Below are 16,961 nucleotides of genomic sequence, written 5' to 3' on the forward strand. Positions count from 1 at the left end.
ATCTGTCCTGTGCTACACTGGCAGTATGTGACATCAAACTATGTGATATGCATATTGATCTGTCCTGTGCTACACTGGCAGTATGTGACATCAAACTATGTGATATGCATATTGATCTGTCCTGTGCTACACTGGCAGTATGTGACATCAAACTATGCGATATGCATATTGATCTGTCCCGTGTTACACTGGCAGTATGTGACATCAAACTATGTGATATGCATATTGATCTGTCCTGTGCTACACTGGCAGTATGTGACATCAAACTATGTGATATGCATATTGATCTGTCCTGTGCTACACTGGCAGTATGTGACATCAAACTATGTGATATGCATATTGATCTGTCCTGTGCTACACTGGCAGTATGTGACATCAAACTATGTGATATGCATATTGATCTGTCCTGTGCTACACTGGCAGTATGTGACATCAAACTATGTGATATGCATATTGATCTGTCCTGTGCTACACTGGCAGTATGTGACATCAAACTATGTGATATGCATATTGATCTGTCCTGTGCTACACTGGCAGTATGTGACATCAAACTATGTGATATGCATATTGATCTGTCCTGTGCTACACTGGCAGTATGTGACATCAAACTATGTGATATGCATATTGATCTGTCCTGTGCTACACTGGCAGTATGTGACATCAAACTATGTGATATGCATATTGATCTGTCCTGTGCTACACTGGCAGTATGTGACATCAAACTATGTGATATGCATATTGATCTGTCCTGTGCTACACTGGCAGTATGTGACATCAAACTATGTGATATGCATATTGATCTGTCCTGTGTTACACTGGCAGTATGTGACATCAAACTATGTGATATGCATATTGATCTGTCCTGTGTTACACTGGCAGTATGTGACATCAAACTATGTGATATGCATATTGATCTGTCCTGTGTTACACTGGCAGTATGTGACATCAAACTATGTGATATGCATATTGATCTGTCCTGTGTTACACTGGCAGTATGTGACATCAAACTATGTGATATGCATATTGATCTGTCCTGTGCTACACTGGCAGTATGTGACATCAAACTATGTGATATGCATATTGATCTGTCCTGTGCTACACTGGCAGTATGTGACATCAAACTATGTGATATGCATATTGATCTGTCCTGTGTTACACTGGCAGTATGTGACATCAAACTATGTGATATGCATATTGATCTGTCCTGTGCTACACTGGCAGTATGTGACATCAAACTATGTGATATGCATATTGATCTGTCCTGTGTTACACTGGCAGTATGTGACATCAAACTATGTGATATGCATACTGATCTGTCCTGTGCTACACTGGCAGTATGTGACATCAAACTATGTGATATGCATATTGATCTGTCCTGTGCTACACTGGCAGTATGTGACATCAAACTATGTGATATGCATATTGATCTGTTCTGTGTTACACTGGCAGTATGTGACATCAAACTATGTGATATGCATATTGATCTGTCCTGTCCTGTGTTACACTGGCAGTATGTGACATCAAACTATGTGATATGCATATTGATCTGTCCTGTGTTACACTGGCAGTATGTGACATCAAACTATGTGATATGCATATTGATCTGTCCTGTGCTACACTGGCAGTATGTGACATCAAACTATGTGATATGCATATTGATCTGTCCTGTGTTACACTGGCAGTATGTGACATCAAACTATGTGATGTGCATATTGATCTGTCCTGTGTTACACTGGCAGTATGTGACATCAAACTATGTGATATGCATATTGATCTGTCCTGTGCTACACTGGCAGTATGTGACATCAAACTATGTGATATGCATATTGATCTGTCCTGTGCTACACTGGCAGTATGTGACATCAAACTATGTGATATGCATATTGATCTGTCCTGTGTTACATTGGCAGTATGTGACATCAAACTATGTGATATGCATATTGATCTGTCCTGTGCTACACTGGCAGTATGTGACATCAAACTATGTGATGTGCATATTGATCTGTCCTGTGCTACACTGGCAGTATGTGACATCAAACTATGTGATATGCATATTGATCTGTCCTGTGTTACACTGGCAGTACTGTAGAATATTTTATTTTCGCTTGGAATTTATTTTCGCTATTTTCGCTGAAGGGATGATTCCGTGAAAATAAAATCTAGCGAATATACTTTTTTTCCTATATTTCCCATTAAACTCATCAAAAATCAGTGAAAATATATTCCATACAAAACGCTCAAAAAGCCTTTTCAGCGAAAATTAATTCCAGCGAAAATAAAGTATTCCACAGTATGTGACATCAAACTTTGTAATATGCATATTGATCTGTCCTGTGCTACACTGGCAGTATGTGACATCAAACTTTGTAATATGCATATTGATCTGTCCTGTGCTACACTGGCAGTATGTGACATCAAACTATGTGATATGCATATTGATCTGTCCTGTGCTACACTGGCAGTATGTGACATCAAACTATGTGATATGCATATTGATCTGTCCTGTGCTACACTGGCAGTATGTGACATCAAACTATGTGATATGCATATTGATCTGTCCTGTGCTACACTGGCAGTATGTGACATCCAACTATGTGATATGCATATTGATCTGTCCTGTGCTACACTGGCAGTATGTGACATCAAACTATGTGATATGCATATTGATCTGTCCTGTGCTACACTGGCAGTATGTGACATCAAACTATGTGATATGCATATTGATCTGTCCTGTGCTACACTGGCAGTATGTGACATCAAACTATGTGATGTGCATATTGATCTGTCCTGTGTTACACTGGCAGTATGTGACATCAAACTATGTGATATGCATATTGATCTGTCCTGTGCTACACTGGCAGTATGTGACATCAAACTATGTGATATGCATATTGATCTGTCCTGTGCTACACTGGCAGTATGTGACATCAAACTATGTGATATGCATATTGATCTGTCCTGTGTTACACTGGCAGTATGTGACATCCAACTATGTGATATGCATATTGATCTGTCCTGTGCTACACTGGCAGTATGTGACATCCAACTATGTGATATGCATATTGATCTGTCCTGTGTTACACTGGCAGTATGTGACATCAAACTATGTGATATGCATATTGATCTGTCCTGTGTTACACTGGCAGTATGTGACATCAAACTATGTGATATGCATATTGATCTGTCCTGTGTTACACTGGCAGTATGTGACGTAAAACTATGTGATATGCATATTGATCTGTCCTGTGTTACACTGGCAGTATGTGACATCAAACTATGTGATATGCATATTGATCTGTCCTGTGCTACACTGGCAGTATGTGACATCAAACTATGTGATATGCATATTGATCTGTCCTGTATTACATCACATTACACTGTGGAGATATGCATGTGTTAAAGCTTTATACCAACAAATCCATTGCACTGAGAACACCATGTATATGGCTTTATACCAACAAATCCATTGCACTGAGAACACCATGTATATGGCTTTATACCAACAAATCCATTGCACTGAGAACACCATGTATATGGCTTTATACCAACAAATCCATTGCACTGAGAACACCATGTATATGGCTTTATACCAACAAATCCATTGCACTGAGAACACCATGTATATGGCTAAAATTTATTTTGAAGTAGAATTTCCTGACTACTGAGCTGTGTGTCAAACAATGTATGCTAGTACCACACTAAGAATATAAAGCAGACTTAATAAGTACATACTAGTATGAAAATACACTGCGTTGTGACCACAGTTACTTTCTGTCTAATGCTAATACTCATTAAACACTAACTGTATTTCCTATATTAGAAGTTAATTTTCAAAACTAGCACATATGGAAGCCAAAACGTAATATTTACTAAACTCTGTCATGTAAAACTTTTGACAGGGATATCATCCCTTATATTTAACTGGAAGCCCATTATATATTAAGTAGAATTTGTGTTGTGTACCAAATTCAACAGTTATGGCAGACATAAGATATCCAGGTCTGGAATGTTTTTGTACATTCATTTTAGGGTGACATGACATAAAACAATTTAGCGTAATTAGCATCAATTGGCAACAAAAACTGCGTCTACATCTAGAACAAATATGTCAACAGAACAGGTCTATCAATAAAATAAATATACTGGCAACATATGTTGCAATAGGCAGTATAGCACCATCTAATCCGAGTTAGTTTAATATGTCTTAATAATAATTGTAACAGATAACATTTTAATGTAAACATAAACATAAACAAAGAAAACTCAAAACAGTCTAAGATGGCAGAAAACAGTCTGGTATTCATGCCCTGTTTACAGATAAAATGGCAGTGATAGATTCTGTGGTTTAGAAATCATAATAAGTCTGTGTTTTAATCTAAGATAAATGCAGCCAGGTGTCAAAGCCATGTCTACAGATAAAATGGCAGTGATAGATTCTGTGGTTTAGAAACCATAATAAGTCTGTGTTTTAATCTAAGATAAATGCAGCCAGGTGTCAAAGCCATGTCTACAGATAAAATGGCAGTGATAGATTTTGTGGTTTAGAAACCATAATAAGTCTATGTTTTAATCTAAGATAAATGCAGCCAGGTGTCAAAGCCATGTCTACAGATAAAATGGCAGTGACAGATTCTGTGGTTTAGAAACCATAATAAGTCTGTGTTTTAATCTAAGATAAATGCAGCCAGGTGTCAAAGCCATGTCTACAGATAAAATGGCAGTGATAGATTCTGTGGTTTAGAAAACATAATAAGTCAGTGTTTTAATCTAAGATAAATGCAGCCAGGTGTCAAAGCCATGTCTACAGATAAAATGGCAGTGATAGATTCTGTGGTTTAGAAACCATAATAAGTCAGTGTGTTAATCTAAGATAAATGCAGCCAGGTGTCAAAGCCATGTCTACAGATAAAATGGCAGTGATAGATTCTGTGGTTTAGAAAACATAATAAGTCTGTGTTTTAATCTAAGATAAATGCAGCCAGGTGTCAAAGCCATGTCTACAGATAAAATGGCAGTGATAGATTCTGTGGTTTAGAAACCATAATAAGTCAGTGTGTTAATCTAAGATAAATGCAGCCAGGTGTCTAAGCCATGTCTACAGATAAAATGGCAGTGATAGATTCTGTGGTTTAGAAACCATAATAAGTCTGTGTTTTAATCTAAGATAAATGCAGCCAAGTGTCAAAGCCATGTCTACAGATAAAATGGCAGTGACAGATTCTGTGGTTTAGAAACCATAATAAGTCAGTGTGTTAATCTAAGATAAATGCAGCCAGGTGTCAAAGCCATGTCTACAGATAAAATGGCAGTGACAGATTTTGTGGTTTAGAAAACATAATAAATCAGTGTGTTAATCTAAGATAAATGCAGTCAGGTGTCAAAGCCATGTCTACAGATTTATGAGTATCTTGATATCATTAATCCTAGTCTGCCTCTTTTCTTCGGTCGTTTGTTTCTTGCCAAAAACATCTGACATCAGATTACGTTTCTTCTCTTGTAATTGCAACATTCTTTCTTCAATAGAGTCTTTCACAACAAACTGCACAAGACAGACACAGCATTTATTTAATGCAATTTAAACAAAATTCCAATGCTGAGATCTGGTTCTATGGTAAGGTATTCTATGCACTAATATGACCGGCACCCTTCAACCATCAAGAATCATGAAATAAATTGGCCATGAGTTCCATGTGCAGAGATAAGTCACCATATTTGAATCCTGTGCATAATGTCTAAACACTGTGGATTGCACCAAACATAGTATTCACATATATACACGCTAAGTAAATATGTCATATGTTTAAGCTGACAATATTAGATTACCTTAGTTACTATTACTTCTTTTGTCTGACCTAGTCTGTGGCATCTATCAAAACATTGATCTTCTACTGCTGGATTCCAAGCCTGGAGGAAAAAAGTCAGAAACCTTGTCTTCACTACATGTGTACATCTTCATTTTATACTCATAATGAAAACAACATACCGATTTAATCCAGATATTAGAGAGCATATTACTAACATCTATATCTCAATATCAGGAGTTTATAGTCTTAATTCTGTTCACTTATTTTTACGTCTTACAAATGTTCAATTCACTTGCTAGTTACACCAAAAGTGAACATTTAATATAGATTGATAAGGTTTCAAAATTTGAAACTGCTCAATAAGATATCCAATTTTAGAAATTTGATAAAAGCTGTTTTAGTTATTGTTTAGACATAGTTACTGCCAATCTTACTATTCTATAAGTGATTAATATTTATTAATTTTAACTTGCTTGTTTTAAATTGTACATTGATGACAAGATGTTTATATTTATTTGTAAATAAAACTTTTAACAAAGCTTCATACTGTAGCTAAAAGCAGATCACTTCCAGCAACATCAACCTTGAAAGCCAACTTCTCCTTTATTAGATATTTGCAAACATCTTTCCTAACCATGTCATTTGCCATTCTTTAGAATTTGATCCCTTTATTTCACTTTCAAAAGTGAGCTTGTCTAAACCATTTAACTAATATACAAGTTTGTAATCACAATGTGTGTAAACATATCAATATCATATTACACCACATGTAACTTTAATCTTTGGAGTATACTCAACTTTCAGATCACTAATTTGTACATGTATCCCTCATATGAAGCAGTAAAGAAGTATCACATTATTACCAAGAAATTCTTGCGTAAAATACTTACAGGATCCATGAGGTAGACTCTTGAAGCAGCAGTTAAATTAATACCAACACCTCCAGCTTTGAGGGAGAGTAATATTATGGTAGGACTATCAGAATCCTCACAGGAAAACTCCTCAATAGCTTCATTTCTCTTTATATGACTCATGCTACCATCCAGACGAACAAAGTTAAAACCAGATTCTCTAGAAATCAAAGCAAACTTGATAAGTGACATGTTGGGGTAGAAATTATTCATATTTTTTCAAGACAGCCTTTAGAGGCATCCTACATTGTGAGTACCGTATTTATCCGGGTATAAGCCCAGGGTCTTGAACATGGAAAATTGCCAAAAAAAAGGGATGGGCGTTTGCCAGGAGATCCTCGGCAAAAAAAACGCAAATTCGCGGAAATCGGCAACACGCAGTTCGATCGAACTGCGACAGGAAATAGAACGGCAAATGAAAACATGCAACGGAAATAACTGAACAATATGCAACACTAGAAGTAGAACAAAAATAATGTATTGCTTATAATGTGACAAAAAACCAGAAATAATAAAAATCGACAGTGAGGAATCATTTAATTAGGATTTTCCCGCCGACAAACACGCGTGAACTCAAAATTAATTAAAATGTCAGGGGTTAAACTGCGTAAAATGATTTCCGGTCTCGACAAATTACGCATCAACCGTCATACAAGATCAATAATAATTTACAAATTTACACAGTAAAAATTATAATCAAAGAAAGCTTAGAAAGAACTTCCATGTGCTGAGAGTATTGGAGACACATTAAATATAATTCGAAATTACTTAGCTGAAAACTAATTATGCAAATCAGAAAATTAATATGACCAGATTTGAGTGTAAAACTAATGAGGTCTGCGCAATGTAACAGAAAATCTATGTCTCCAAGTTTAATTGAAATGTGATTAGAATCAAAAAATTATGAATTATTACGCTTATTAGGGAATTAATATGAACAGATTTTTACCCCAAACTAATTAGGTTTGTACATTGTCCTAGAGCATCTTTATACTAAGTTTCATTGAAATGGAATAATTAGTACCGTAAAAACTCCAAAATTTCGACCCCTCTAAAAATTCGCCCACCTAATTATTTGCCGGGTTTCGGTGTTTTATTTACCTCCAAATTTTCGACTCCACTGAAAATTGCCGACTCATTCTTATTCGAAAATTGCGACCAGTTTTAGTTTTCCCCCAAACGAAAAAAAACCCCGATGTGAGCGTTCAAACGGGATCTTCCGTATGAATCCGGGTTTCTGATTGACTGAGAGATTTTTATTTTATTGGTAACGAAAATATATTCTAAATAAACGAAGTTTCAAATAAAAACGAACACAAAAATCTCGGCATGCTGCGTTTCTGAATTGTTGATTATTACCGTACTCAGTAGTGATTATAATAATGTAAACAAAATAAATTTGTTGAATGGTTATGAAATACAAATAAAAGTCAACTTAGTTTCATCGTAAGCGAATGATTCCGGTCTTGTATAAAGGTCTCATGCCACTAATTAACTCCCAGGGTTTAAATTTTGGGGATTTTTTTTGCACGGGAAATTACTCGTCTAATGATATTCCATCATATATAAGATCAACAAGAACTTTATTAAACCTTCTTATTTCTCTTAAGGTCTCATGCCACTAATTAACCAATGGCTGCTCGTAGCCCTCAATTTAAATGCCCAGCAAGAACCAATGAAATTTTTTAAATATTATTTTTCTCAGGTGCTCCCTGTTTGAGGGCGTAATCACCTGGGTCAGAGGTGAGACCAACATGTGGTCTTTTGTTTACTACTTAGCAGCTGTGTACCTGTGGGTTTATTCTGTGTGTTAATGGATGTTCTAATCTTGGTGTTTTTCCAGTGATTTCTCTTGGTGCAATCCAAATGCAGTAGGTGTGTCTTGTTTACCTGAGATTTGCAAGAGTTTGAGCTGGCCAACATGTTAGTTTTTTTCATATGGTTGATTACTGGCATGTTGATTTCCCATTTTTGAGCCATATTTTCAACTTTCTTCGTCATTTTCATATAGCAATCTCGTCATATGTTAACATTGTCGTCTATGGAAATTCAATTAGTGGTATGAGCCCTAAACGTTTGATGCTGTAGGATATCCGCCATGTTCTCTTAGGTCAAATAGGTCAAATCGCTAATTAACCAATCAAAAAGCTGGATGATGCCAACGTGTTCAAATTACCATAGCTTATTTAAATATGTTAATGTTATTGAACGCAATGCGGAAGAGATGTTGTAGTACGATATTTTGGCATGATTTTTTTTAAATAAAAAAATTAGTTGTTTTTAAAAATAAACTGGTCATCTGAAGAATAATTTAACATTGTTCACAGTGATAACAGCTCATTCTCGAAAGGAAGCTTACCCGCTCACGCTAGTCACGATAAAAATCATACACGTGTACTCTTGAATAGACAGACGTCAATGACTACGGTAAAACTTAGACTCTATTTTAGCCGGCAGGATTGATTGAAATGTCCGAAAAATGACGCCAAAATACACCTTAAAAGTCCCATTTTATTTTCTTAAATCCCATTTTATTTTTTAATCCAAGGGCGAATTTACGGCAGAATCTGGTCCCTCAAATAAGGGACACGTGAGCTTTGATTCTAACCGGATACATTGCACTGGGTCGGGGAGATCGTTTGCTAAACTTCCATGTATCTTTTGTCCAATGGGTACCTGTACTTCGAACATTCGCAAGTTTTCCTAGGTAGTGCGAGACAGCTTTGTCTTTTGACCTATTAGTTTTGTGCTGACCTCTTCTCCGCGTCTTGATGTTTTGCTTTGCTTGTCATAATACTCACTGATTGATGACTTTGTTTAGATTTTGAGTTACAACTCGGCCATGACCTTTGCTTTTACCGTGAAACATGGGGAAGTTTACGTCAATTGACAGACATTGCATTTTTTTAAAAACTAATGAAGCACACTGTCTATCACCCCATTTTTTCATTTGCTGATTTCTATTCTGAAAAATTCGACCGTCCGAAAATGCACCTTAATTTTGACTCTAAAAGTTTTTACGGTACTTTAGATATCAGTGTGAAAGCTTAAAATTGGTTAATTATGCAAATTAGGTAATTAATATGTACAGATTTTAACCCACAATTATTCAGGTCTGTCTATTGTCCTACAGCATCCATGTACATTCATTGATATGTGATGTATAGTACCTGAGATATCAGTGTGAAAGTTGGTTAATTATGCAAATTAGGTGATTAATATGCACAAATATTTACCGGAAACTAATTGGGTCTGCATAATTCTAGATTCATTGAAATGTGATGATTAGTACTTTAGATATCAGTAGAAAAGCTGAAAATTAATTATGCAAATTAGGTAATTAATATGCACAATTATTTACCCTAAAACTAATCAGGTCTCTGCATAGTCCTAAAGGATCTATGTACCAAGTTTCATTGAAATGCGATGATTAGTACTTGAGATACCCGTGGAAAAGCTGAAAATTAACTAATTATGCAAATTAGGTGATTAATATGCACAAATATTTATCGAAAACAATCAATCTCTGCATAGTTCTTGAGTATGTAAGTACCAAGTTTCATTGAAATGTAATGCTAACTACTTATATCAAATGCTGAAAATTAATTAGTTATGCAAATTAGGTAATTAATATGTACTGATATTACCATAAAAACTATCAGGTCTGTGCAGTGTCATATGACATCAATGTACCAAGTTTCATTGAAATGTCATGATCAGTACATATATCAAATGCTGAAAATTAATTAATTATGCAAATTAGGTAATTAATATGTGCTGATATTACCATAAAAACTATCAGGTCTGTGCAGTGTCATATGACATCTATGTACCAAGTTTCATTGAAATGTGATAATTAGTACTTGAGATATCAGTGGAAAAAATGAAAATTGACTAATCATTATGCAAATTAGGTAATTAGTATTCACGGATTATTATCAAAAACTAATCAAAACCTAGCATTAGTTCAGAGCATGTATGTACAAAGTTTCATCAAAATCCAATGAGTGGTTGTTTAGATATCAGTGGAACAATCATGGAACAGCTAAAAATCAGCTAATTATCATGCAAATTAGGTAATTAATATGCACGGATTTTTACCAAAAACTAATCAAATCTGCGCATATGTTCAGAGCATCTATGTACCAAGTTTCATCAAAATCTAATGAGTGGTTGTTTAGATATCAGTGGAACAATCATGGAACAGCTAAAAATCAGCTAATTAACATGCAAATTAGATAATTAATATGCACGGATTTTTACCAAAAACTAATCAAATCTGCGCATATGTTCAGAGCATCTATGTACCAAGTTTCATCAAAATCCAATGAGTGGTTCTTTAGATATCAGTGGAACAGTCATAGAACAGCTAAAAATTAGCTAATTATCATGCAAATTAGGTAATTAACGAGCATGAATTTTTACCAAAACCTAATCAAATCTGCGCATTGGCCCAGAGCATCTATGCACCAAGTTTCATCAAAAACCGATGTATGGTTCTTGAGATAGCAGTGGAACAGTCGGACACACATACACACACACAGACACACTAACTGCAAAGACTCCCATTTTGTGCTTCGCACATGGGAGTAAAAAATTCATAGCTGTTTGAAAAAAACTTCTCAGATCTTTATTTGTACGTTCATTGCCATCTTCGTCAAACTCAAAACCCTCAAAGTCCAAGTCGGCGTCACTGTAGCCGTCGAACAAAATCCCTACAACTTATTCCTGAAGTTCGTCGATATCGTCTCACACAATTTGGACTTAGCACTTTTAATCCACGGATTTCGCAGTCTGTCAGCTTGGCACTTTTCATTCATGTCTAATCATAATAAAGAAACAAGAAAAATGGGGTCGCTCTGCTGCGATGGCACAAGATGCTTTTGTTTACAGTCTAGCAATCGTCTTTGACCTTTATGCATCTGCTTTACTGATTGGCTAATAATGACATCACTACTAGTATTTCATCATAAAGGTCAAATCGTGACATTGCTTTTTTTTTATCAGACTCAATGCTTATTAATCACGGTGAAAGTTATCATTCAGCATGTTCCGGCGGTTGGAATGTCTCACTATATGGATATCGCGGTGGACTTGAAATAGGAAGTTTTTTTTTATCCAACGACAGAAGAATGTTTTCATGACGGTGATGAAAGATGGTAAAAAAGTTGGCAGTCTTCGGCGTGACATTGCAAAATTTCTGACCCCAGTTATGGATTCGCAAGCTGCTACAAAATATTTTATAAAGCCAAAATAACGTGATTTCAACCACTCTCCCAGGTACGGGTTGCTACAATATTGCAACATTGGTTTCATTGTCGACGGCGCTAAAGCCGATCAAGTGCGACACTTGCGGCTCTCCTTTTACGATTTGCCTGAATCGTTTCTAAGTTACTAAGGAAGCACAAACCAAACGGCCGGCCATTTTTAGGGCCACGACATATTTTAAACATAGTTGAACTCTGGTGACCTTGCCCTTTGTTATATAATTCCCTTTAACATATTTTGTTTCAATATAAATATGCATTGTCATAATTAATTTTGAGTACAAACAAGTTTTGGGGTTGAACCAACAGTGGGGAATCAGTCTACCGAATGTCCTTTAAAGATGTAAATATCCTACAAAAACATTGGTGTCTTATTTGTTTAACTATTTTAAGGGACATACTTTCCAGTTTTATTCAAAGTAATTCAGATATTTTAGTATAAAAATAAATGCCTCATCGCAAAAAAAAAAGTTTTGCATTTAGACGTGAATAGATTCATAAAACATGCAAGATAACATAAAATCTTGTACAGGTGTCTGTCAAAAATTAATGATTCACTGAGACAAATATGAACTGCCTCATTGTGTGACTACTGTATTATATGAAAAGTAAAAAAACACTCTTTATGAATAGCTATCATGTTGCAAGCTCTGCTTTGTATGCAAATCAACTTAAATAGTTAGTGTCCAGTGGAGGGAGAAGTCAACAGTACTGTTGCCTCCTGAGAAACTACATCTTCAAACACTGCAATCTCTGAAGTGCGTTTTTAAACTAGTATTATAAAAACTCTATCATTCTGATCTAATAGCTGAAACATATTCCTGTGAGTTTTCATTTGTCGAATGAACTGTTTGTCAAATACAGAATACATATATTTTAGAATAATTTTCTTTTTAAAATGTGGATGAAATGTTTTGCTTTTAATGTATTTTTTATGTATTGTTTTTGATTTGATAACTTTTGACTAAACAGATTTTCTATTAGCTTCAGATCTTGATCAAAGTTTGGCACCCAGTTCATAGCAGTGCTTATATTGATTTTCTGACATCTTGTTTTCTGTAAAGATTTTATTGGTAGGTTTGCAAATGTGTATCAGACTGTGCAATCTTTCCATGAGTTGGTTTTGAAACCCAGTATGGGATTCTGAGATACATTACCAAGGATATTACAAGATAAATCATTTGCTTCATTGAACACATACAACAATGCATATTTCCACTGAGATCAGTGACCTTTGATGTGTATCACCAGTGATCAGTCAAGTAGAAACGGTCAAAATATTTTATCAGATTTTCTCAATTTTTGCATGATATTTTCATACAGGACATCTGTTGTTCAAACTCAGGGAAGACTTTATACTGATGAATAAGGTGACCAAGTTTGATAAAGTTTGGAATAGAATTAGTAAAGTTATTATGCACACAATAACAATTATTAACGACGACGACAACGCCGGACAAAATTTGTCCCTTAATATACCTTTCCCTTCCATCTTTGATGGTACGGGCAAGGTAAAAAGAGAACTACTGTTTCTGCTTTAATATATATTTTTTATAGACTTGCTGACTGTTATGATTCAGAACGCGCTGCCCTGAAGGCAGAAAGCTGGCAGTTATTTTGCGTTCACCCTTTGTTTTATGCAATTAACATTTTTTATAAGTATCACAACAGTCTTCAAGAAAGTCAACTGTTAATACAACCACAGTCAACGAATAGAAAATAGTTTGTTTTTTTTTGTGTAGAAAAAGACCCCCTGGGCGGATATGACCTCAACTTCTTTATTGTGTCAAAAGTGGGGGGTGGGCGTTTTCCAAGGCATGGGCTCTTACCCGGATAAGTACAGTATAATCCCAGCATATTATTCTACAGGAATTGTGTTAATACATTGCAGTCAGAAAGCTTCCATTTATTGCCTCTATCATTTATTTTTAAGGTCATCAGCACAGTGAGCACAGTGAGCACAGTGAGCACAGTGAGCCGAGTTCACAATCGGTTACGCACTTGGAATAACAATAATAAATGAAGAGACCATTTATTTATTATATATTATACAAAGTCATACATATTGATAAGGTAATAACAGTTTCCTGGTCTACTTTAAACAGACTCATATATTCATAATTTTTTTATTTCAGGTACATTCTCAACACAACTGTTGACAAAAACAGTGATTGCCATGGCGGAAATCTGTTTAAGCTTTCCGGTGGTAATGTGTTGAACATATGTTTACATGTAATGCTAAAAAATAAATTACTTGGGGCAAGTACATGTTATAAGTATTGTACAATATCAGGTGATCTGAAATCTGAATTCTACCAACCTGAGAGGTTTTTCTATTAAATTTAGTAGTGTTGTGAACTGAGACACTACTATACTCTTCACAGTTGGGTCTTCTTCACGTTGCTTTATTAGCGCTTCCAAACATGCGTCAACCTGGAAATATAAGTTACATATTGTAACCAAATGTGTCTATTGACATACACTGTAATCTCATTATAACAATTTGGCAGCATACAATTAGTATGTATAGTGTTCACTGAATTCAATGATTATCTCCAAAAGATGAGAGAACGACAGAAAATTACAGTAAATAGAAATATATAAATAAAAAATAGCAATTAGAACTTATCATTATGTGTTGTATTCTGTACTGCATCTCATGAATGATGGCTAAAAGTGACTTGAGTTATTCACTATTCAACTAGACTCATTCAGGCAACTTGTAAATACTTTTACCTTAGCACTTGACTGCCACTCTCCCTCCTCCATATCAACATCTGGTTTTACACAGTTGTGCTCTGTAACTTTCACTAACTGATCAATCTTCACATCAGCTCTGCACAAAGGACATGTAGCATTTGGCTACAAATACAATCAAATGAAAGGTAGATGAACAAGAAAGATTTAGATTGGCTGAATACTTATCATACTGATATAACTACATTGAATTTCTAACATGACAAATAATGCAGATCACAACTAGCTATGGTGTTTGAGTGTGAATCTAGCTATGGTGTTTGAGTGTGAATCTAACTATGGTGTTTGAGTGTGAATCTAGCTATGGTATTTGAGTTTGAATCTAGCTATGGTGTTTGAGTGTGAATCTAGCTATGGTGTTTGAGTTTGAATCTAGCTATGGTGTTTGAGTGTGAATCTAGCTATGGTGTTTGAGTTTGAATCTAGCTATGGTATTTGAGTTTGAATCTAGCTATGGTATTTGAGTTTGAATCTAGCTATGGTGTTTGAGTGTGAATCTAGCTATGGTGTTTGAGCGTGAATCTAGCTATGGTGTTTGAGTTTGAATCTAGCTATGGTGTTTGAGTGTGAATCTAGCTATGGTGTTTGAGTTTGAATCTAGCTATGGTGTTTGAGTTTGAATCTAGCTATGGTGTTTGAGTTTGAATCTGGCTATGGTGTTTGAGTTTGAATCTAGCTATGGTTTTTGAGTTTGAATCTAGCTATGGTGTTTGAGTGTGAATCTAGCTATGGTGTTTGAGTGTGAATCTAGCTATGGTGTTTGAGTGTGAATCTAGCTATGGTGTTTGAGTTTGAATCTAACTATGGTATTTGAGTGTGAATCTAGCTATGGTATTTGAGTGTGAATCTAGCTATGGTGTTTGAGTGTGAATCTAGCTATGGTGTTTGAGTTTGAATCTAGCTATGGTGTTTGAGTGTGAATCTAGCTATGGTGTTTGAGCGTGAATCTAGCTATGGTGTTTGAGTTTGAATCTAGCTATGGTGTTTGAGTGTGAATCTAGCTATGGTGTTTGAGTTTGAATCTAGCTATGGTGTTTGAGTTTGAATCTAGCTATGGTGTTTGAGTTTGAATCTGGCTATGGTGTTTGAGTTTGAATCTAGCTATGGTTTTTGAGTTTGAATCTAGCTATGGTGTTTGAGTGTGAATCTAGCTATGGTGTTTGAGTGTGAATCTAGCTATGGTGTTTGAGTGTGAATCTAGCTATGGTGTTTGAGTTTGAATCTAGCTATGGTGTTTGAGTGTGAATCTAGCTATGGTGTTTGAGTTTGAATCTAGCTATGGTGTTTGAGTGTGAATCTAGCTATGGTGTTTGAGTTTGAATCTAGCTATGGTATTTGAGTTTGAATCTAGCTATGGTATTTGAGTTTGAATCTAGCTATGGTGTTTGAGTGTGAATCTAGCTATGGTGTTTGAGCGTGAATCTAGCTATGGTGTTTGAGTTTGAATCTAGCTATGGTGTTTGAGTGTGAATCTAGCTATGGTGTTTGAGTTTGAATCTAGCTATGGTGTTTGAGTTTGAATCTAGCTATGGTGTTTGAGTTTGAATCTAGCTATGGTGTTTGAGTTTGAATCTGGCTATGGTGTTTGAGTTTGAATCTAGCTATGGTTTTTGAGTTTGAATCTAGCTATGGTGTTTGAGTGTGAATCTAGCTATGGTGTTTGAGTGTGAATCTAACTATGGTGTTTGAGTGTGAATCTAGCTATGGTGTTTGAGTTTGAATCTAGCTATGGTGTTTGAGTTTGAATCTAGCTATGGTGTTTGAGTGTGAATCTAGCTATGGTGTTTGAGTGTGAATCTAGCTATGGTGTTTGAGTTTGAATCTAGCTATGGTGTTTGAGTGTGAATCTAGCTATGGTGTTTGAGTTTGAATCTAGCTATGGTATTTGAGTTTGAATCTAGCTATGGTATTTGAGTTTGAATCTAGCTATGGTGTTTGAGTGTGAATCTAGCTATGGTGTTTGAGCGTGAATCTAGCTATGGTGTTTGAGTTTGAATCTAGCTATGGTGTTTGAGTGTGAATCTAGCTATGGTGTTTGAGTTTGAATCTAGCTATGGTGTTTGAGTTTGAATCTAGCTATGGTGTTTGAGTTTGAATCTGGCTATGGTGTTTGAGTTTGAATCTAGCTATGGTTTTTGAGTTTGAATCTAGCTATGGTGTTTGAGTGTGAATCTAGCTATGGTGTTTGAGTGTGAATCTAGCTATGGTGTTTGAGTGTGAAT

The 16,961-nt window shown here is 35.5% G+C and overlaps 1 protein-coding gene across 1 annotated transcript in view; it reads right to left on the reverse strand.

Moving 5' to 3' along the window:
* Nucleotides 1–5,116: 5,116 nt before the first annotated feature.
* Nucleotides 5,117–16,961, reverse strand: part of LOC100373642 (DNA-dependent ATPase/E3 ubiquitin-protein ligase HLTF-like) — a 31,723-nt gene continuing 19,878 nt past the window's right edge. Inside the window, exons 18-22 of the mRNA XM_085497953.1 lie at nucleotides 14,719–14,844; nucleotides 14,303–14,415; nucleotides 6,695–6,875; nucleotides 5,824–5,904; nucleotides 5,117–5,539 (exon numbers count right to left, since the gene is read on the reverse strand). Coding sequence (XP_085354079.1) covers nucleotides 5,390–5,539; nucleotides 5,824–5,904; nucleotides 6,695–6,875; nucleotides 14,303–14,415; nucleotides 14,719–14,844 — 651 coding nt within the window. The 3' untranslated portion in view covers nucleotides 5,117–5,389. The remainder of the gene's footprint in view (nucleotides 5,540–5,823; nucleotides 5,905–6,694; nucleotides 6,876–14,302; nucleotides 14,416–14,718; nucleotides 14,845–16,961) is intronic.

Source organism: Saccoglossus kowalevskii, chromosome 1 (assembly GCF_978046115.1).
Source record: "Saccoglossus kowalevskii chromosome 1, keSacKowa6.1, whole genome shotgun sequence".
Lineage (NCBI taxonomy): Eukaryota > Metazoa > Hemichordata > Enteropneusta > Harrimaniidae > Saccoglossus > Saccoglossus kowalevskii.